General features: G+C 44.7%; 1 protein-coding gene across 1 annotated transcript in view; it reads left to right on the forward strand.

The window, feature by feature from the left end:
- lmtk2 (lemur tyrosine kinase 2) overlaps positions 1-23,007 on the forward strand; it is a 172,374-nt gene extending 149,367 nt beyond the window's left edge. Inside the window, exons 10-14 of the mRNA XM_028814218.2 lie at positions 359-508; positions 5,204-8,231; positions 12,958-13,096; positions 13,197-13,448; positions 21,083-23,007. Coding sequence (XP_028670051.2) covers positions 359-508; positions 5,204-8,231; positions 12,958-13,096; positions 13,197-13,448; positions 21,083-21,111 — 3,598 coding nt within the window. The 3' untranslated portion in view covers positions 21,112-23,007. The remainder of the gene's footprint in view (positions 1-358; positions 509-5,203; positions 8,232-12,957; positions 13,097-13,196; positions 13,449-21,082) is intronic.
- The last annotated feature ends 965 nt before the right edge of the window (positions 23,008-23,972 follow it).

Consider the following 23,972-nt stretch of genomic DNA (forward strand, 5'->3'; position numbering starts at 1 on the left):
ACATCGTTTCATTAAGACTGCTTTGACCTATCGAGAGTTATTACAGAATATTCAAGGCCTGTTTTGAGTGAATCTCCCCCTATATAACAAAGATCACGGTGACACTAGACTTTTAGCCGGAAGTGGCTCAAAATAAATGAATAACTGAGCTTGATTTGCATCCGCATCCCAGTCAGGACGATGACTGCTGCATTCTGGGGCTCATTTTCTGGCTTGGGTTGTACTTTACAATTTAAATGCATGAGCAGCACTAACAAAAACAAATATTTAATTCACTTTCTGGAAATGTCACGCAGCACACACGGTTACTTAATAAGGTTTGTTATGCTGATTGCTAACTGGTCTCGATCCCACACAGGGCCTTGGGTATCACCCTCTGGGAGCTGTTTGAGAGCGCCGCACAGCCATACTCCCACCTGTTGGACCGAGAAGTGTTGATCCATGTCATCAAGGAGCAGCACGTCAAACTCTTCAAGCCTCAACTGGACCTACCGTACTCTGACAGATGGTAAGCCGTTAGCCTGCCATGTTTGTATGCATGTGCACAGGAAACCCAATCCCCACTTTTTATCTGCTTGTCTGGAGTCACTTGCAAGGTAAATGGCTGTTGCTTGGCAACGTAGAGATGACATGCAGTTTCTGCTTCCTTGCTGGTAATATACTACTAGGTATTCATGCCATAAATGACAAGTTTCTGTAGGTTCCCCAGCCTCCCACTCCCCATCAAAGAGTTTAATGTTGATTCAGAATGGGCAGCTGTTTGTGTTATCTCAGCACTGTTTGTTCTGTAAACAGTTGTTTAAAAGGTAGCTTTGGTCACAGGGCCTTGTCACACCCTTCTAAAATTTGACTTGCTGGACCTGAAAAGAAATACCTATAACCAAACCTTGTGTTTTGTAAAAATTGGATGTAGTACTAGGGTGTTGTACCGTGTTAGCCATTATGGATGTAGTGAGAAGTCAAGCGAGATGACACCTTTTATTGGCTAACGAAAAAGATTACAATATGCAAGCTTTTAAGGCAACTCGGGGTAGGGGGGCAGCCGCCTTCTTCTTCAGGCAAGATTCATTTTGTAAATGTTGGATGTAATAGTTCTGTGCTCAAACCTATGGGATTTGTTAAAGAGGGAAACAGAGACAATTCTGTTCATGAAAACCAGGGTTTCACTACAAATGTCTTTGTGTCAATGAAGGCATCACATTTCACATGAAGGCGTACCACTTCTGAAAAAACTGGGGTGGTATAGCAAATTCTAATTAAACAACAGCAAATATTGGTATACGACTGTCACTCTGGTGCTGTGGAGTTGCACTTAGACTCACTTGCGTTTTGCTTCTAGTATATTTATGCAGAAGTTCAAAATAATTCTAAAGGATTCACAAATTCCTAGCACCAGATTAATGTTTCCAAGTCTTCAACTATTTTGATACATCTCATTACCTTTTTAATATATGAGGGAGAGTCAAAAAGTAAAGACATCTTGCTCTTTAATACCGGTAACTGTGAGCAGATGAACAAAACAGTTCTGTCACTTCTCCATATTGTCTCCCCGCAGCTCATTGCACTTCTTGTATCATTACTCCAACTTCTTCATTCCTTGAGAGAAGAAGCTTTTTGGCTGCTCCCAAATCCAAGTCAGCACTGCCTCCTTAATCTCATCATCAGATGTGAACATGCAACTGTGTATATCAGGGTTTAGGCAGTGTCTGTCCTGGTGGGCCGCAGTGGCTCAGGTTTTTGTTCCATCCCAGTTTCTCAATTTGAAGTCATTTATTGCTGATGAAGTTCTTATTGCTCAAGTGATGTTTTGATGTTTCAATTTAGTGGTCTCTCTTGTTAAGGTTCCCCACCCTTAATTGCAGTCTTAAAGAGCTGCATTCAGTGTTTTACTGGCTCCTTGCTAGCAATAAGATGCAAATAACAAAGGAGCCAGCAGTCCTCCATCTAACTTGTTCCCATTTATTCCTGAGTGGTTTCATCCTGCACTATTTGCTTTAATAAAAACACTTCAAAGAAAAATTTGACAGACTGAAAATGATCTGTTTTAGGCTTCAAATCGTTTGGAAAGGAAACAAATCTACGATATAAGCACCTAACATTGCAGATTAACAAGCCTAAGGGTCTGAGATTGCCAAGGATTTGTTTCTAATTAACCAATTGGGTTGGAACGAAAATCTGCAGCCACCGCGGCCCTCCAGGACCAACATTGACCACCCTTGGTGTAGAGCCTCTTTAAGTAGGCCGAAGATATGATAGTTGAATGGGTTGTAACGGAGAGGTGGAAGGCATTCAAACCACAGCTGTTTCGGCTACTGTATGTGCTGTCATGGAGCAGCAAGACTGTTTATGATAGCATTCTTTTTCTTTTGCTGCAAATTGGTGAATTTCAATAGGTTTCACTCCCTCCGCCCAATGAAGTCTCACTATGGTGCCTTGTTCAACAATGGTGAATTCCTGCAGCGTAGTGTCCATGTTTGTTTGACTTTGGCTTCAACTACCCATAAGCCATCACACAAACATGTTGCATTGCATCAGCTTCTGTCTGTTGCAGCTACCGTGTCATTTTCAAATTTCCTTTACTTTTTGCTTTACCCTCATGCTTTTATCAAAACCCGATGATACACAATAAATTTGGATGTGTAAATTATACAGTCGGAAAATCACAAACGACTAAACTAAACCCTACCAAACCCATGGATAATGGATACATTTTTGTGTACTACAGGTGCTGGTCATAAAATTAGAATATCATGACAAAGTTGATTTATTTCAGTAATTCCATTCAAAAAGTGAAAATTAGATTCATTCATTACACCCATACTGATGTATTTCAAATGTTTATTTCTTTTAATGTTGATGATTATAACTGACAAATAATGAAAGTCCCAAATTCAGTATCTCGGAAAATTAGAATATCAATTAAGACCAATGCATAAAAAGGATTTTTAGAAATCTTGGCCAACTGAAAGGTATGAACATGAAAAGTATGAGCATGTACAGCACTCAACATTTAGTTTGGCCTGGATTAGTGCAGCAATGCGGCGTGGCATGGAGTCGATCAGTCTGTGGCACTGCTCAGGTGTTATGAGAGCCCATGTTGCTCTGATAGTGGCCTTCAGCTCTTCTGAATTGTTGGGTCTGGCGTATTGCATCTTCCTTTCACAATACCCCATAGATTTTCTATGGGGTTAAGGTCAGGCGAGTTTGCTGGCCAATCAAGATCAGGTTTCAATTTTTGAATGGAATTACTGAAATAAATCAACTTTGTCATGATATTTTAATTTTATGACCAGCACCTGTATAAGGTTTCGTAACAAAATGATCGTTTACAAATTTGATAAAGAAGTTAAAGTCATATTATTAATTCATAATTCCTTAAAATGCAGACCAAGAGCCTATTCGATTGTTAAAGCTGACCTCAAAAGAAACCTGCAACAAACTGTAATGGCCTTTACTTCACTTTTAGCACGTAGACTTGTCCTGCTCAACTGGAAGAATTCTAACCCACCTCTGTTAAGTCAGTGGGTAACTGATGTTATATACTACTAGCCATCCCCCCGCAGCTTCGCCCGCGTATTAGTGAAACAGGACAGTGAGGAGGGTCCTGCCCAGCTCTCTACTCCTGACGTCACTCTTCCCCCTCCCCTCGGCCTGCAGCCTCTGTCTCGGATTAGCACCAATATATCACACCTGCAAGCGAACTATGATTCTTAGCGCAAAGAGAGAAGTCGCAAAATCAACCAGAATGTTGAAGCAAATTATAGAAAAAAAAAATCTAAATCCGTTAAGTACTTCTCTCGTTCGCTAACTAAGCGGAGTTAAAGTTACGCCCAGCGGCAGACGTGTGAGTGAGGAAGGCCCCACAGCCCGATGAGTCTCTCTCGGAGTTTCCATAATATATTGCTCCTGCAAGCGAACAATGACACAGCGCAATGAGAGAAGTTACAAAATCAACAGAATGTTCAAGGAAATTATAGAAAAGAAACGGATCTAAATCCGTTAAGTAGTTCTCTCGTGAAAAGCGGACAGACATGCAAACGGGTCTAAAAAAACTTATAAGAAATTTCATGCTTGTACCACGAAATTTTTAAAACCATTTCTTAGCGAGCACCTATAGGCCAAGGGTAATTACATTCCAAATTTCAAGTCCCAAGTCCTCATGTTTTGGGAGATTTCGTGATGAGTGAGTCAGTGGTATTTGGCTTTTATATATATTGTGGAACACAGCCCGGATACAGCGATGGTTCACCCAACACACATTTATTATACATATTTTACAATAGTAGTGAAGCACACAACCCCCCAAAACTCCCCCAAAGTCCAGGCCTTTCTCACACTGCCTCTCTTCAGGTCCGCATCCACTCCTCTCCTCCGAGCTCTGTCCTGCTACACCCCGACTCCAGCCCCTGAACAAAGGGATGGCGGCCCCTTTTATAATCACCCAGATGTGCTCCAGGTGCCTCTCGACAATCTTCCGCCGGCACTCCCCAGTGTGGCGGAAGTGCCGGCTGCGCACTTGGAAGCACTCCGGGTGTACCCGATCCTCTTGCCCCCCAGCACTTCTGGGTGTGGTGGAAGTGCTGAGGTCCATGGCTCCTTTAGGTATTGGGGCGCCCCCCTGGCGGTGACCGCAGGCCTTCTACATGGTTGAGCTTCAAAGCTCCCCATAGCCACCAGGGCGGTCGCCCCCACGTGGTCTGGGGGAGGCGTAAGCCCTCCTCCGGGGCGTCATGGCCAGGTCACCCCCCAGCCACCTGTGACAACATATATACAAATTTGGAATTGGAAAAATCAAATTCTCACTTAGAGGATCTGTACAAAACTTTTTTAAAACCTGGCAGGATCTAATCAATAATATTTTAGAATAAGCACTTAAATTGGACAGAAGGATTCTCTTCCCTTTTTTCTACTCTTAAAGTTTTATTCTGGCTATGGGCCTTTCTCTCTTTCTCATGGGTGGAGGTCGAGTTAGGTTTGACTTGATTGTATGGAATATTACATGCTTTTAATAAATTCAATAAAAGATCAAAAAAATAAGAAACCTGCAACCAAATGTGCACTGCAGGACAAGGGAATTGGAATAAAGAAGTCTGTGTGAACTGGTTAGGGTGAAAGCTAAAAGTGGAGACTTACGGTGTCATGGAACAGTTAAACATAACACCTGTTCTATTATTAATTGCGCTGTTTTCCACAAATTTTGCAGGTATGAGGTTTTACAGTTCTGCTGGCTTCCTCCTGATAAGAGAGCCACAGCCGAAGACGTGCACCGCCTACTCACGTACCTCCGCATGCAGGGCCAAAAGGAGTCCGAGGATGACTTTGAACAGCGATGGAGTGCACTTAAGCCGAATCCTTGCAACAGGCAGTCCACAATGAGCCATTCGTCCTTCCCCATCCTCGAGCAGTTTGTCGATGATGGTCTTCATCGAGAGATGGACGAGATCCTCACGGTAACCGAAACCAGCCGAGGTCTCAGTTTTGAGTATGTGTGGGAAGCCGCCAAGCATGACCACTTTGAAGATCACAGTCCTTCTGCCATGGATACTACAGTCAACTATCACAGCATGTTCTTTCCAGTGCCCCCATATGAGAAGCCAGTATTTTCGGAGACCTCCAATATCTCAGGAGGCAGTGCTGCAAACCACAGCACTTCAGCCAGTGTTCCTGGAGTGTTACCTGTCTTTGAGGCTCACAAGCCAGCAGTAGGCAGTGAATATTACATCCAGCTAGAGGAGCAAGGGGAGAGTAACCTAGAGGGAGATGAAAATCAGTGCCCCAGAGGGGCACGTCAAAGTGATCAAGATCATTTCTCTCAGCAATACGTTGTTCTGCAGGACATTCCTCTAGAGGAATCCAGCACCGATTTAGATTTCTTCCACCGTAGCATAGACTCGAAGGACTCCAATTTGCCAGAGAGCCAAGTTGGATCCCAGGCTTCCAGTGACCTGGACAGTCCTTATCACACTAATATCTTCAAGGAGAGCACTTCACAATCCGAAGACAGGCCCTGGCTTAGTGGATTCCTTGAGCTGCCCGAACTAAATTCCAATCACACGCTGAAGGACACGGCCACGCACAACTCCAACGCAGACGGCAAAGAGAGTCAGGTACAAGAGGATTTCAGTGATATCTTAGGAGGGGTCCAGGGGATGGTTTATATTGAAAATCTCTCTAGTCAGTCCAGTCCTGGCAGGTTACTGAGTACAGAAAAACTCTCTGACAACTTCCTGTTCCTCCGAGATAGCAGTCTGTTGTCCTCTAGAAGCAGTATTGATTTGAGAAGTGAAATTTTGGATGCTGAGTTGGACAGTTTTTCTGAGCTTGCTACCAAAGTGGAGTCAAAGTTGATACACCCGACTCCAGACGTTCAACCACAATTAGAAAAAACGAGCCTTTTGAAGTCTGCGGAAGACTCTTGCAGCTCTCTGGAGAAAGAGGGTCTACACTGTAGCAGCCCTGATGCAAACGGGACACCACGGCCTTTAGTAGAAACCACGTTGCCTTCCTCTTCTCCTGTCATATCTGAAAGCCCTCATGAAATGCCACTACAATGGAAGTCTCTGGAGGAGGAAGGTGTTTCACTGGATTCCACCAGTGAAGGGATCAGTTCAACCCTCAATGCTACTACCTCTGCTGGCCCTGCCCGCTACCAGGAACACCCCACCTCCCGCTCAAGTGCCGCAAGTGACATCTCGTGCAACGATGCCAAAAACTGCAGCTCTCAAAAAGTGGAGCAAAGCAGCCCTTCAGTTCTAAACGCACACTTGGCCAAGCAGGAGAGCGCCTCTGGTAACCCGCCAGAGCTCAGCCTTCTGGGTGAGTGCACCGATGAGAGCTTAATAGACAGCATACCACAGACAAATGGCTGCTCTCCGACGGAGCCTTTAACTGACCTCGAGAGCGACATTGCATCGGTTGAGACGTTGCTGCACCTCACATCCATGCTGTCTTCTGATCAGGTGAGCCAGGACAGCTTACTTGAGGACAGCATGTCTACAACTGCACTCCTGACGGTCGAGCAGTCGGCAGAAACCCCCGATTCTTTAGATTCCCTAGACATGCAAGGCTTAGCGGGTTCTTCTGAAGCATTGAACTCTGTTCACCAGAAACTGCAGCCTCCCTACAAGACTGCTGATAGTGGCTATGAAACTGAGAATCTGGAGTCTCCCGAGTGGAACTCCCAGGTTACCATCAAAGAGCCTTCTTCCTTGGAAACCGTCCTAAGCTGTGACGTAGAACAAGCCTCCGTCCCCCTTCCACCTCCAGCTATAATCATTTCGGAAGTTGAGCCAGCTCTAGATGTGGACGCCGAAAATGACCTGAGCTGTGTTTCAGATACTCAGACGGCAGCCCCTACAGAGATCTTCTCAACCACCAACCATAACTCTTACCGAGACTCTGCGTATTTCTCTGACAATGATTCAGAACTCGATAAAAAGTTAGATGATTTCAACAGGGATGGCTCTGGCACGGTCTTAAATGAAGACTTGGGTTCTAGTCATCCTGCCCACGGTGAATGCACAGGTGCTGCTGTGGCCACTGATAAACAGACAGAACCGTCAGAAACCCAGGAAGCGAGAGATGCCGATTCTCTTCCTAGCATTCTGCAGACTCAAGAGACTTCATTTGAAGCCTCTGATGATCGAGGTATCCTCACACCTGACCCGAATGTAACTTCACAGCACTCTGCTCCTATTGCAGATGTTAGCTTTTCTGGACTTGAAGAGCTCGTCTCTCCTTATTCTGAGGTATATCCACGTGAGGGTGAGACAATGATATCTGACACAAGGCCTCCTGGTGCTCTTAAAGTGCTTTTGCCAGACACTGCTGCGAGCATGCTGCATGAAAAGTTAGCCCTGTCCCACCAGAACGAATGGCCAAAGATAAAGGAACCTGATATTGAAGGCAAATACCTTGGAAAGCTGGACAGTCGGAACCTCCAAGAAGCTACCGAGGATGGCATTGATGCAGATGAAGAGGATGAGAACAGCGACGATTCTGACGACGAGCCCCGGGGGTACCACTTACAAAGTGCAGGCTCTGACAGCGATGATGACATTCAACATCCTATTCCCATCATAATCATGGACAATGATGATGGAAAGGACTTGAAGAGCTTATTGAAAGGCGGCAGACCTCTCGTGGCGTCAGAAGAACAGGAGCAGGTGGCCAAGTCCAAGAAAGGAGCCGTGTCCTTCTTTGATGATGTCACAGTTTACCTTTTTGACCAGGTAACACATCTCATTTTTAAATTTGCTTACTTTTCAATTTTATTATTATTGAATTTTAAATTCTTTTTTGAAATAAGCACGTTAAGGTGCAAAGTGATGTTAAAGCTTCTATGTAAGTAAAATTACATTATATTTTTTCCAGCAGACTATAAAGCCCATATGCAGAGCTACCCACCTTTCTATTTTCAGGGTTACCAGTATAATACTTGCTTGTGGCCCACCTCCTTCTCACTTTTTACTACACTCAATGAATCTGCACATATTGTTTAATACAAATAGCAGTAAATTGACCACCTAGAGGCGTTAAAACATCAAAGGAAGTCTTCACTTTAAACAACAAGCAGTAAGGAAGTTAACAACTGCCAATGTTAAAAACAACAGGGGCCTTGCTTCTTGGCACTCCTAGCTAGCATCTCGCTGACTTGTTAAACCATTAGCCAGGCCTGGCCTTAGGCATAGGCGAAGTAGGCGACCGCCTAGGGCCCCGGCGTCCAGGGGGGCCCCAAAACGTCTCCTTGGTCTAATTTTCACGCATTTCGCAGAGCTTCCAGGGGGCCCCTGGACCCCCCTTTCGCCTAGGGCCCCATAATACCTAAGACTGGGCCTGCATTAGCTGCCCTGTCACTGGTTTGTTAACCAGGTCTAGCCTCTGATTGGTTTATGTTAAGTCGCAGCTAGCGTCTTATTGGCTCACTATGTTAAACCATGGTCAGCTTCTCACTGATTTCTGTTAACCAGTTCTGGCCTCTGATTGGTTTATGTTAAACCATAGCTGTCCTGTCACTGGTTTGTTAACCAGTTCTAGCCTCTGATTGGTTTATGTTAAATCAGGGGTGCCCAACTCCAATCCTGGAGGTTTTCATTCTAACCCTTTTCTTAATGAGTGACCGGTTTTTGCTGCTAATTAACTTCTTTTGAATTCATTTTCTTTGACTTGCTCTTGGAGACTCAGACCCCTTAATTGTTTCTTTTTCCTTAATTAGCAGCCAAACAATAACAAGACACAAAATGAGCCAAAACAGGCCCAGCAAACTGTGACCATCATACAATATCTGAAAATAAAGAAAGGTAAAGGTCTCAGGAATGCTGATCTGCTCTTAGAAAAGAGAAAATCCTTAATTCTGGAAATGTCTGCTATTGCACAATGAGAGCGGCAACAAGCCATGGAATTAAAGAACAGGTTTAATTAATGACAAGACTCAGCGCCTCATTAAGCAGCTGGTTGGAGTGAAATTGGTTGGAGTTTCAGGCCCTGACTTAGCTGGCCTTATGTTGGCTCACTCACTTCACATATCACTTCTGCGTTGGTGCCATTTAAGGAAAAAAATGAAGCAATTCAGTGGAACGACGAAGATATTCAGGGAAACATTTCTTAAAAACCAAGTCAATTAAACTTAATTCAAAAGAAGTTAATTAGCAGCAAAAACAGGTCACTAATTAAGAAAAGGGCTAGAATGAAAACCTGCAGCCACTGCGGCCCTCCAGGACTGGAGTTGGGCACCCCTGTGTTAAATCATAGCTAGCGTCTTATTGGCTCACTATGCTAGCTTCTCACTGATTTCTGTTAACCAGTTCTGGCCTCTGATTGGTTTATGTTAAACCATAGCTGTCCTGTCACTGGTTTGTTAACCAGTTCTAGCCTCTGATTGGTTTATGTTAAATCATAGCTAGCATCTTACTGGCTCACTATGTTAAACCATGGCTAGCTTCTCACTGATTTCTGTTAACCAGTTCTGGCCTCTGATTGATTTATGTTAAATCATAGCTATCTTTTCATTCTCTCACAATATTAAACCATAGCTAATCACTTACTGGCTAGCTTTGTTAGACCATAGATAGCTTCTTACTGGTTTCTGTTAACCAGTTTGTAGCACTGCCACCTAAATGTTATCTGATTTGCCTTTTGTCTCTTTGCCATCCTCAATGTAAACCCTGTTGCTGCCCAAACACCAATAATATAGTGGTTGGTTGGGTCAGTCACATTGGGTAGAGAGTCATAAGAAGGACCCTTTGGTGGGGGGGGTGGTTGCTGTAGCTTTCGGGGCTTCCCTGTCGACTGATCAAATTAATTTAGTGAGGTTGTTCCAAAGTCAGGGAGCTACAGAACTTAAGGCTCTTGTCACCCGTAGAGTACAAGTTAGTTTGAGGCTCAATGAGATGGCCAGAATCAGTGGACCTACTGAGATAGTCCGGTGCAGGGCCCTGCCATGTAAAACTTTATGGGTAATTCATAGAGTTTTGGACTCAATCCTGTAAAACACAATAGGCAGTGAAGGTGGAGCAGTGGTGTGTTTGCTGCTGAGGGTTTGTGTAAAGACTCTGAACCAACTGGAGTTGTGCGACTCTTCAATTCCACCCTGGGGGGTTAAACGTTAACATTATACAAAGTTATTGTCTGTTTTTACCTGCATTTTTATTACTCTTTCATTTAATGCTAGCCAACCCGCGGCGTAGCATAAGCTACATAATTATGTATTAATGGGTGAACACTTTCTGAAAGACACAGTTGTCCAAATGGGGTGGGTTTGAGGATATGACTGTAAGTGAATGAAAAAATGGAACTCTGGAGAGAGCAACATACAATTGTCCGTGACTGAAAACTGGAGGACCGCCGCCGCGCCCCCACCTCCCAGAGTGAGCGATGGGGCTGGACGGCGGTCGGGCATGGAGGGCAGAACGGGGGAGGGGAAGGATTCCCAGGGAGGACGCCCCCTCCGCCTCTCCGGAGAGAGGGCGGGGAAGCGGGCCCGAGAGGTTTCGGGTCCTAACCGTCCAATGACGGGTCGGCACAACCGGTAATGATCCTTCCACAGGTTCACCTACGGAATTACGACTTTTACTTCCTCTAGATAGTCAAGTTTGATCATCTTCTCGGCGCTCCGCCAGAGGCCGCAAGCAACCGTGGCAGGGCCGATCCGAGGTCCTCACTAAACCATCCAATCGGTAGTAGCAACGGGCAGTGTGTACAAAGTGCAGGGACTTAATCAGTGTTAGCTTATGACCCACACTTACTGGGAATTCCTCGTTCATGGGGAACAATTGCAAGCCCCGGTCCCCATCACGAATGGGGTTCAACGGCTTAGCCATGCCTCTCGGCGCCGGGTAGACACATGTTGATCCATTCAGTGTAGGCGCGTGCAGCCACGGACACCTAAGGGCATCACAGACCTGTTATTGCTCAATCTCACGTGGCTGAAAGCTTAGCAGCTGCGATAGTTTTACACTCCAGTACATTGCGGTGAATGCTGGTAACAGTCAGGTTGGGTCAGCAGGCATTCTCGTCCCATGGTCTTAGAGTTGGTGGCGGGGCTCTGTGAATTGGCGGGCGTGGCTGTCGTGCATATCCCATGGTTGTCTTGCGTGCCCTGTCGGCTGCTTAGTGAATTATATATATAGATTGTTTTTTGTATCAGTATGCTGCTGCTGGAGTATGTGAATTTCCCCTTGGGATTAATAAAGTATCTATCTATCTATCTATATAAAAGATTAGAAGGTGACACCTGCAAGTAGGGAGTTAGAATAATTGATGTGGGATGTGATAAAAGCAGGGACAAGTTCCTCAGCATTGGAAAAGGAGAGGAATGAGTGAACAAGAGATATGTTACAGAGGTGAAAGTAAGAATTTATCTTAATGTGATGAACGTGGATAAAATAAAAAAGTGAAGAATTAAAAATGACACCAAGATTCCTAGCAGAAGATATATATATATAAAAAATACTTTTTAAAAACTGCTTATTTTAAGTTAAAAAGTGTACTAAAAAGTAAAAAAATAAGCGTCTCATATAGCGCTCGTAAAATAAAAAGTGGGTTTTCTTCCCACGTCCCCACAAATTGTGCAGGTTAGGTGAATTGCCATCTCCATATTAGTCGAGCGTGAATATGGGATTCCCTCTCCAGGATTAGTTCTGCTTTGTGTCCATGTTGCCAGGACAGGCTCCCACACCCTCACAATTATAAATTTGGTTAAGTGGAATCGAGAGTGTTGTTATATTAACCCATCCTGCTGTAAAACCACACACGGCACTATAAATGATACCTGAGCCATTTTTCCTCCTTAGTTGACATGAACCCTTTTCCTTAAAAATAAATTGAATTACACCATAGGAAACATAATCATATTCTGATATCAGTTTCAACCTCACCAGATTTTGGGGTTTACTCAGGTTAGTCAGTTGCCCGTAAATCTCTGCAGATTGGGGCATCCTTGGGTCGCGAGACTCGATCTTTTCCTATCATCTCACAATCAAAAATAAAGGCTTACGTGTGTAATGATTGAGAAAATTGTACAAATTCACAGTTTTGTTGGGACTTCACTGGTTTGCCTGTTTGGTTTCTTTTCATGTCCATATGGTGTCAGAGGTAATGTAATGTAAAACCAGCACTTCCCCAAAGCCTTTTGATGTTTTCCTACTTTTCTGGTCTGCTTTGCATTTGTTCTTGGGTCAGAGTTAGCTCAGCAAAGTTTTGTGTAACGTGAGGTGTTCAGAAGAGAGTGAGTTGCAGCTCAGGTACTTCACTTTGCTCCGTGGTGAGATGAACTCACGCAGCTTCGCGGTTTCATCCACTTGGGCGTCTCTGATAGTTCTTGCCTACCCTTAACACCCAACATTCAGCCTGCCAGAGAGAAGATCCTGACCTTTTGAACGTATGGATGATATGGTTGATTGCTAGGTTAGTCTGTGAGCCCGTTCCACTAATTGTTTTCCATAACTTCATCCCTGCCAGGAAACCCCAACCAAGGAACTAGGAGCTCATCTGGCTACTTCCAACAGCCACGTCTCAGAATTCAGCAGCCCCGTCCCGTCCTCCAGCCTGAGCTACTTGAACAGGTTCACCAACTCTGAAAGCTCTACGGATGAGGAAGGTTTGTATTGCATGATGGGTAACGGGCCTGGAGTACTCACTTGCGTCAATTGCCCGTGTTCATTTTTGTTGTTCTTGCTTTTATGATTCCTCTTCTGCAGGGAGTGGGTTTGAGTGGGACGATGACTTTTCTTCGCCAGAGCCTTCATTCATCTCCAAGGCGGCCAGTCATCTCCTTGTATCCAAGTCCTCTCCTTCAGTGTCATCTAAATACTTCTCTCCTCCTCCACCCACCCGTACACCAGACCAGAGCTGGTCCAGCTTATCGCCGTACTCGCGCTTCTCCATCTCCCCAGCCAGCATTGCTAGCTTCTCCCTGACACACCTCACTGACTCGGATGTTGAACAGGGTGGTAAGTTGATGACCTAAAAGCGATTTCCATTCTTTTTCCTAGTGGACAAGGGGGTTTCGTTACAACCATCTTCTTATGCTAACAAAGAATTTGTAAGGATATTATTTTGTTGTTTATCTGGATGAGCGCACTCGTCCACAGTACTATCCATGCACCTGCAAATTTTCTGTGAGGACTTGTCTTCATTGATAACATACCTATGTGAAGCAACAGCCACCATTTGCTTTGAGCGTACTGGCAGGCTGGCAGGCAGGCGTGTGCGCACGCTTCCTGTTCCTTAGGCCTCTTGGTATCCAGAGATGTCAGCAGGTGTCTTCTGTCGTGCAGTTTGGACCACTAGGGGGCAGCAATGATGAAGAAAGGGACCATGCAAATAGAAAGTAAAAAAAAAATAATGTCATATCAGGAACCAGGAAACCACTGGAAACACCTGCACGTTTGTGCCGAGGCAGACATTTATTTGTCTGTTAGAGAAGAGTATCAAGGCTGTGTGTCTTGAGATGCTGCCAGCATGACTCAAATGGAAACAGTGACTCAAATCTTTCCAGTGCTGCATCTTTCAGTGAGTCACATTGTGACATTAGTGATTTGAACTTTACATTAAAAGAGATAAAAGCATGTTGAAAATGTGATCAAATTTCAGAGACTAGTGATCGATTTTCAAGTGGCGTCATCACAGGCTATTTAAATCACGGATGTTTTCTCAACCTGATTTGTTTTTTTTTTTTATGCATCCGTATACGTTAGCGATGGTTGGGGGACAGGATAACGTGATAATGCCAAGGTCAAAAATTTAATTTTTTACGTCTGTACTTCTGAAAACCTTGACTACTGCGTATTCTCAAATCCTATACCTCCCCCCACCACTACTCAAGTGGGAGTGTTGTCAGGCTACAGGGGACTTTGGTCAGATTTGTTGCTTAGGGGTTTGAGAGAGGATGTTATGGGGGATTCAAAAACAATCCAAGAGTTAGTCCAATGTATTATAGGTGGACATGGGGAACATTCAGACTTAGGCACATACAGTATGTGGCAAATGAAATTCAAAATGGGTATCGTATATACTTGTGTCGGGTCTTGAAAGTCGAAAAATCGATCATAAAATCAGACCCCGACTTATACGCCCGTTTAAAAATATGACACTTCATTTTATTTATTTATTTATTTTTTTAATACACATCTTCTTACGTCCTCCAATCTCGCACCAGTTTCTCAGACACATCGAATTTTGTTGCAGCAGCGCAGTTACCGATTTCTTTCGCCACTTCAATGACTTTTAATTTAAAACCAGCTTCATATTTTCTTCTAATCACAGATAAGGGATGCTCTTACGATAAAGGTGTGTGAGATACAAAAAACACAAAAGAGTGCAAACGTCACTTCAGAATAGTTTGAGTATTACCGTGTGTTCACGTAGGCACAATACGTAGAATAAACAAGGCCGTGTGCTTGGTGGTTACTCTCTCAGGTGGGTGTTAGCATAGCATAATCTCTTGGACCAATAGCGTGAGTTTTCCGCATTCGACTTATACGACCGACATTATAAAATACCAGAAATGATACGATAAGTCAAGCCCCGACTTATCAATGGGAGAACTTAAACGCGAATATATACGGTAAATACAAAGTGGTACGGGTGGTAGGGAGTATTAGTTTAAGGGGTCTGAAAGTTGACGGCACACCTTATGGGAAGCTTGCAGTGTTTGCCTCACCATCTGTGACCCTCAGCAAATCAGTTAGCCTCTCTGTACGCCAGTATGCTTCAGTTGTAGCGCATCCTCAACTTGTCACTTACGACCAGCAGCCATACCACCTGTACTTCAGAACAAGTCATCCCCCTGAAGCTAAGCATGTTCAGGCCTGGCCAGTATTAGGATGAGGAAGCCCAGCCGGGAGACATTTGGGTTACTGTTGGAAGAGGTGTTGGCGAGGCCAGCAGGGGTGCCTACCCTGTGGTCTGAATGTGGATCTCGGTGCCCCACTTCCAGTGGCCCACAGAACGTTTCTCTGTTTTAAGATGGACAAGCTCACAAATTCACTAACTCTTTTGAATGGGAAATTTTGAAATGTTTAAACTTTGTTTGGCACGATCTGCTTGACGTATCTGAATGAAAATTGAACTGTCTCAACAGATGTCATTGAAGAGTAAGTGTGCCCCATCTCAAAAAAACTGGTCCACCTTCAAGTTGTTTCAGAGGGACAGATGGACAGACAGACACAATAGGAGCTTTTGTGCAAATGCATTTAAAAAGGGCATAGTGTTGCTAGAGCAAGTCCAAAGAAGAGCATAGATGGATTCCAGTACTGTGAACATATCTCGTATTTAATTAAAAAAAGTGTAAAAGGTTATTCCCACACTTGAAAGGAAAGAACACGCAACGTTTTGGTTGTAAAGCCTTCATCAGATGTGGAACTAGAAAGGAAAGAGCAGGTAACTTTATTAGGTAAACCTTGCTAGTACCTGGTTGGACCCCTTTTGCCTTCAGAACTGCCACAATTCTTTGTGGCATCGAGGTGATGGAAACATTCCTCAGGGATTGTGGTCCATATTGACATGATGGCATCACGTAGTTGCTGCAGATTTGTCGGCTGCATATCCATGATGCAAATCTACCGCTCCACCACATCCCAAAGGTGCTCTAATGCATTGAGATCTGGTGACTGTGGAGGCCATTTGAGTCCAGTGAACTCGTTGCCATGTTCAAGACACCAGTTTGAGGTGATTTGAGCTTTGTGACATGGCACGTTATCCTGCTGGAAGGAGCCAACAGAAAATGGGTATGCTGCGGTCATAACGGGATGTACGTGGTCAACAACAAGACTCAGGTATGCTGTGGCATTAAAATGAGGCTCAGTTGGTACTAAGGGGTCCAAAGTGTGCCAAGAGAATATTTCCCACACCATGACACTACCAGCACCAGCTTGAACTGTTGATACAAGGCAAGATGGTGGATCCATGCCTTCATGTTGTTGACTCCAATTTCTGACCCTACCATCCGAATGTTGCAGCAGAAATTGAGATTCGGCAAACCAGGCCACATTTTTCCAGTCTTTTGTTGTCCAATTTTGGTGAGGCCTCACTTGCCTGTTCTTAGCTGACAGGAGTGGCACCCGGTGTGGTCTCCTGCTGCTGTAGCCCACCTGTTTCAAGGTTTGATGTGTTGTGTGTTCAGAGATGCTCTTCTGCACACCTCGGTTGTAACGAGTGCATATTTGAGTTACTGTTGCCTTTCTATCAACTCGAAGCAGTCTGGCCATTCTCCTCTCACCTCTGGCATCAACAAGGCCCAGAGAACTGCCACTCATTGGATATTTTCTTTTTTTCGGACCATTCTCTGTAAACCCTTGAGATGATTGTGTGTGAAAATCCCAGCAGATCAGCAGCACATCTGACATCAACAAACTACGCCACCACGTTCAGAGTCACTTCAATCCCCATTCTGATGCTCGGTTTAAACTTCAGCAGGCTGTCTTGACAATGTTTGTGTTACAGGCAATGTGTGAAAAGCAGGTATTGTACAGAATGTCTAGATATTCTATAGAATGTGTGACGTTTTTAGGCAAAGCATGAAATGTCTGTGTTACTTTAATATGCTATATACAGTACGTTCTCTGGGCATACCTAGGGCATTATGCAGAACAACTTGCCGGTTTGCCTTTTGGCATTGTGTAGAATGCCTAGGAAGTGTTTGAAATTTTAATCATTTCATAGTTTGATGTCCCATTTCTGGTATTCTATAGACTTCCCAAGGCATTCTGCACATTGCCTAAATTCACACTTTACGGTAAAGTCCACAGCAGGGGTGTCCAGCTCCGGTCCTGGTGGGCTGCAGTGGCTGCAGGTTTTCATTCTAACACTTTTCCTATTCAGCTAGCAGTTTTCGCTTCTAATTAACTCCTTTTTCCTTCATTTTAATAGCCCTGTTTTTAAGGATTCAGTCCTCTGAATTGACTTGTTTCCTCATTAAATGGTAGCCAAACTGAAATGAACCAACAGATGACCAGCTAAATTGGAACATCAAACTCCAGCCAATTTCACTTCAACCAGTTTCTTAATGAGGAGCCGATTCTTGCTGTTAATTAAAGCAGTTATTGAATATCAGGACTTGTTGCTGCTCTCATTCTGCCACAGCTGACTCTTGATTTTTAGTTTCTTCTAAGACCACCGTCAAGATGTTTTAGTGACCTGAGCGGACCAACATGACCGAGACCTTCACATTTCTTTATCTTCAGGTTAGCTGGTCATGTGGTGGCTTGTTTTGTGTCTCATTATTGTTTGGCTGCTCATTAAGGAAGAAGACACAACTAAGGGGTCTGAGTCACGACAATTAAAACAAAGGCAAAACAAGTTAATCAGCAGCAAAGCGGCTCACTAATTAAGAAGATGGTTAGAATGAAAACCTGCAGCCACTGTGGCCCACCAGGACCGGAGTTGGACACCCCTGGTCTACAGGCCGAGTTGCTGCCTTGTAATTGGCTGATTAGATATTTGTGTTAACAAGCAGTTGAGTGTATATAGTAAGAGGAAGGAAGGGAACAGAGACATGGAAAAGATGAAGAGTGTTTCACAGTTCAGCTCAAGAGACATACAAGTAAGAATTTCACATACAGTGGAACCTCGGTTTGCGAGCATAATTCGTTCCGGAAACGTGCTCGCAGTCCAAAGCACTTGTATATCAAAGTGAATTTCCCCATAAGAAATAATGGAAACTCGGATGATTCGTTCCACAACCCAAAACTATTCATATTAACAATAATTAATACAAAATATAAAGTAAAAATACATAAAACAAATTAACCTGCACTTTACCTTTGAAAAGAATCACGGCTGGTGTGAGTGAGTTTCTAAACTCTTATGGGATTCCACCCAACGGGACGACACGCGGAAGAGCGTCCCAAAGCAACCGCAGTCTCCCAGTGCTGTAGCAGTTCGCCGTAAAAGCAAATCCGAACAGATAGCGGACATGCTATAAGCACCTGCCGTCAATGGGTGATACAAGGAACATTATAAATGTGCAGGGCACAGTACTACTTGGGCACGGCCCTGCCGGTTCTATTCAATAAGGGCGCGCACAAAAAGGCGACCTTCAAAAGCGCGACCTCAATTGGGCGCGGAGAATAAAAGTGCACATAAATAAAAGCGACCTTCAAAAGGACGACCTCAATTGAGCGCCGAATAAATGCGCGCGCAAATAAAGGAGCGCTTCAAAGGATGACCTTCGGAGCGAATTAAATTAATTGTCCTTGATTATGCTAATAGACCGCATCTCGAATATCTACGTGGCATTGCACATAATCTACAGCTTCAAGTGTAACTTGCTTTCACCTTTTTATACATTCAGTCATTGCCTTAATCTAATTTTCTGTAATTTTGAAAACAACGAAATATAGAGAGCTTTAGAAATAGTTCGTTAGAAGTTCATGCATTAATTGGATGTTTTAATATTCTTGCTTTCACCTTTTTATACGTTCAATCATTGCCTTTATCTAATAAATTTTCTGTAATTTTGTTGCGTTTGCCTTTATTCGCTGCGCCCAATGCAGTTATTCGCCGCTCAATTGAGGTCATCCTTTTGAAGATCGCTTTTATTTATGTGCGCTTTTATTCGCCGCGCCCAATTGAGGTCGCCTTTTTGTGCGCGCCCTTATTGACGGATACCCTGCCTGACTGCTGTGTCTGTGTATAGGAGAGCGGCAGATCTCGCTACAATAAATAACCGCGCTGTTGCTGTTTCAAGCTGAATAAAGCTGGTGTTGCTAAAATACTGACACTCAGCTTCGTGTTTTGGGGTGCAAGACGGGGACTCACACACACACACAGTCACAATGCTGTAGTAAACAATATATGCTTGTAGGGATGTTGACTATATGAGTGAGGCACGCCGACTCAGACAGAGAATAGGAGACGATTACCCACAATCCCGCAGCGAGAGAGAGAGAAGAACCATCAGCTCAGTTGTGATCACATGACGCTCAGCAGACAAAGCATATACATACTACTCGTATTGCAAGACGTTGCTCATTTATCGAGTCAAAATTTATTAAACAATTTTAGTCTTCCAAAACACTCGCAAACCGAAGTTCCACTGTACTTAGAACAAATGTGACCAGAACGGGGCAACCAGCCCAGCGAGCTCATCCATTATTGTGTTCACCGTGATTGTCCAAAAATCACCTCTGGTCTAGAAGAGGGGGCACCGATACAATTTATTTTACTTTTTTTTTTAACACATAGAAGGGTAAAGATCGCTGGAGTAAGTTCCATAGTGTTGTGATGCACAGTTGTGCTTTAAGTGCCTCGGCATGTCGGCTGGAGTGAAGGTGAAGGGGAGCTCAGTGGTCTGTTCTTGTCCAAATGATTCTTAAAAAATAAAAAATTGGTCCTAAAGGAAGTCCCATCCAAGTTGCGGGGGGATTGGGGGGGTGTAGTGTTACGCTTACCCGCCTGCCTGTCGTCTGCACAGTTTTGTTTTTTTTTTTCTTTATTTAAGCAACCATTAAACTAAAAAAAAAAAAATAATAAATGAATTATGTATGTGTGAGTGTGTGTGTTTTATCAGGTAGTTCAATGAGTAAAGTCAATAAAGAGTCGCCCTCAGGGCTTCATTTGAGATTTAAATTTGAAGCCGCACACAGCAAAGTGAGTTTTCCGGTTGGAAAACAGCAGCTCTGCCCAAGTTGATTAGATAAAACCAGGGGGGTACAAAGAGACACTGGCTCAGGGCCGACATGCCGGCAAGGACAATGGTGGGGTGGAGGGCTGGGCTTGTGTGAACGCAGCAGATGGCCTCGACAGGGAATTTCTTCAGGTGTTGAGACGGCCCCACTCGTCTTGGGTGGGGTGCTGTCAGGCACCAAGCTGTTTTGATGGTCACCGTCAACGTGTTTTTGGTTTTTTTTCCTCCCTGTACCATTCTGTTGAATTTAGAAATGAGTGCTGCACCCCCTCCGGCTGAATCCCACCCGAGTGATCTACTAGAGTTTACGTAAGACATTTCACAGACGAGAGGAGACCATTCCGTCCTTGAAACCCATTTGTTTAGCTCATACAGTAGCTAAGCTGGCCCATTATGTCATCCAGATCCTTCTTAGAGGTTATCGGGGTTTCTGCTTCAGCTCCACGTCTCGGTTGTTTGTTCCCGACTCCCACGATTCTTTGCGTAATGAAGGGCTTCCTGGCTTCAGTCCTCAATGCACTTCCATCTTAATTTCCAGTTTAGCCCTCCTGTTAATGTGGGGTTCTTCCTCAAGTCCAGTGACATGCAGTCAGGTCCTGGCTTAACTCTTTATTCCTCCACAGGAAGTGTGAGCAGCGGCCCACCCATCGCCGGTCAGGTGGGTTTCTAAAGTTAATGTACCTGTGGTCATGGATGTGCTTTCAGTCTTAATTATGGGTGACTGAGGGGTTTTTGTGCCCTGCTGTTGGCTGGCGTCTTAAGGAATTGGGTCCCTGTGGATAAGTGAGACAGAAACGGAGTAGCGGGATGGAATGTACAGAACATAGGTGGGCTTGAAGGTGTTAAGGCCGAACGCTGTGTCATTTTGTATAAAGAGTGGTCACCCGTTAGCTTCCTTTTGTGCTGCAGCCCACCCATCTGGTGACATTTTTTGTTTTGTCCCCCTTATTCTTCTAGGGAGCAGCGAAGACGGAGAGAAGGACTAAGCAGCAGAGTGGCTGGAGGGGCTAAATCTGTCGTCTCACTCAACATTGTGAAAGCAGAAGACCCTGGTGGGAGAGCAGATTGTGCTCCAGTGTCGCCCTCTGCGCTGACTGATCGGTGGGAATGTGTTCAGAAATTTGGTGTACCAAAACCAGCTGGCTTACCACAAGGCTTGCGCAGGGTGTAACAAGAAGCCCCCCCCCCCAAAACCCATAGCAACCCCCTACCACCCCCTGGTCATCTCGCCTAGTTGTGCTCGCTGTGCCACCGCTCCCGTCACAATGCACATGCGGTGCCCGTCTTCCTGATGGACTCGCTTGCTCACGGCTTAAGCAATAAGGTGGGATGTGAAGCTCAGTGTTTTAGGCGCAGAAGGGTGGGCTTTGCATTTCTTCCTTGGGTTTTGTTTTCCTCACGAGCTCTTTATTTTTAAACTAAGCCGCTGCCACTTTAAGATACAATTTAAAAAGCCAGTGTTGCTCTCGCCCGCGCCGTCTCCCACAGGACAGATGAACACGGAGGCCGAGTGCCCCGCTCTCGCCAGCTGACACGCTCCCGAGGGTGGGCGGGGAGGCTTCAAGGGCCCTGTCCTTCAGCCACGTCCGCTGCCTTACGATTTGCATTTATTTGCAAGAACAACTTGTTAGGCACCCGGTGTGCCGCTGTGCGCTCCAGAGGCCCGCCCGTTTGACCTTTTGTGGTTCATTTGTTTAAAGCAGTCATCCATGCGTGAGGCCACTTGACAGGCGGGCAGATAAGACGCTCCAGCGTTATTGGCGATGGCAGGAGGAGTGTTTTCAATGGCAGAAAGCCTTTATGGTGGTGGCCGTCGGTGCCTGGAGATGCACCTTACAGGAAATCCTTGTCGGGCATCTGTGATGAATGCTGGGATGACACGGGTGAGCGAAGCTGATGCCCTCGCGGCACATCTGGACAGGGCCGGGCGTGTGGCACCTTCTACAATTTTTTGATCAGAAGGGCAGCCTGCCTCGTCCCTCTGTCGTAGTAGCAACTTGACTAGAGCGTGGGGTGGGGTGGGGTTTGTTTTGGGGGCTGTTCACAGAGCGCCACACCCATTTTGAAAGCTGGCATTCCACAAGGCTTCACCGAGCTCACTTTCTTTGCGTCATTTGGCTGCCGCCGCCATCTTTTTCAAAGTCCGAGCCATGCACGTCGTCTGGGGTGGGTGGGCAACCAAGAGTTCTTCCAGTCAATCTGCTTAGCCAGGATCCCCCCAGACTCCCCCTTCGCCCCCCAACCCCATCCGGTCCCTTCCAGAACCTCACATGTTGCCGAAAAACCGGGAGGGTATCCAAAGATTGTTTTGAGAAGCGAAAAGGTGGTCCTGGAGTTGCCAGAATACTCCCCCCCCCGCTGCCCCCCCCATTTTATTTTATTTATTGAGATTTTTTTTCTTTTGTTTTGTAAATTGAAGCTCACATTCTCATGAGATGGTTAATATTTGTGATATCAGCAGCCTGAGCTGTCACACAGACTTGAAATCTTTTATTTAAGAAATCCTCTTTTATTCTTCTCCACCTTTGCTTAATCTTGCACATTTGAAAGTGTAACTTAATGTTGAATGGTACTGATGTAAATAAATGTGAATTATTTTTTTGTCTGTAAATGGGGAATGATGTAACAGAGTCCTGGTATGAGGTTTTTCATATTGTAATTTAATAGACGTATACTCCTAATGACAACATATCATGATTGAAAATTAAAAAAAACAAAAAGGGGGGACTGTCCTGTCGGGGAAAAAAAAAAAGTGTAAATTTTTTAAATTGTAATATTTTTACTTCACGTTTCTGATCATGCATAGTGTAAACGCAATGAATTGTTTATAATTAAATACACTATGTTTATTTAATATGGAGAATTAAGTGACTTGTAAATGATGTTTACTCTTCATCTCCTTGCCACCCTCTCCTGCCGAGGTCATCAGGTGGTCCTGCGTTAATGATGACCACAGCTGCCCACCCCGGGCCTGATCTCCAGCCCAGGTGCTCTCACCAGGTAGGCCAAACGTCTCTCCTGCAATCCCGAGAATGTCACGTGATGAGTCAAAGGAGACCCCCCCATGACATTATTTATTTATTTATTTTTTTAATTGTGTGCTTTTTACTGACGGGCAAGAAAAATAAAAGGAATCTCCTGTTTTTGTGGAGGATCGAGTTTTAGGGAAGAATGAGATCTAAAAAGAGCCCACAAACAGGAGCCCCCTTCTGTCGTGAATCCTGATTTCATTTTACTTTATTTTTTTTTTTTTTTTTTTAATGGAAAGAAATACTTTTCCGAAAAACACAAGGCTTCCTCGTCGTATTTTTCTCCATCGTGAACCTGCTGGTAGGCACATCCCGCTAACAGGACGACTTTTAACAAATTCATTACTTCTATTTACTACCTGGACCCCCTTTTCTTTTTATTTGGGTTGACGCTATTTTTTGTCGCTTGGTTGCTGTGTGTCACTTATGGTTGTCAAGGGGCGTGTCCCCAGAGGCCATGGTGCCAATTGCCATCAAAGCGATGGTGTAAATGGCGGCCATTTTGACTTCTCCGTTGGGACGTCTTAAGGTGATTAGAGGAGCATTGACCTTGTGTTTGGATTTTGGTTGCGACCGTCATTTGTAGCCTTCGCCCTTCTGGGTTTGATGCATTGATTTTTTGCTTTGCCCCCCCCAGCGTGTCTTTCACTTTCTAGTTATATCCCCCCACCATAACCCCCCCCCCCTTAGCCTGTACACCCTCCCTAGCAGTGCCAGAACAGCTTCATGCAGACTCACACTTTTGAATTGGAAGACAGGATTCGTGACCAATGAATGAGCTGGCTGGGGAGGAAGGGTCTTTGATTCAAGAGTGTGAC

The sequence above is a fragment of the Erpetoichthys calabaricus genome, chromosome 11 (genome assembly GCF_900747795.2).
Source record: "Erpetoichthys calabaricus chromosome 11, fErpCal1.3, whole genome shotgun sequence".
NCBI lineage: Eukaryota > Metazoa > Chordata > Cladistia > Polypteriformes > Polypteridae > Erpetoichthys > Erpetoichthys calabaricus.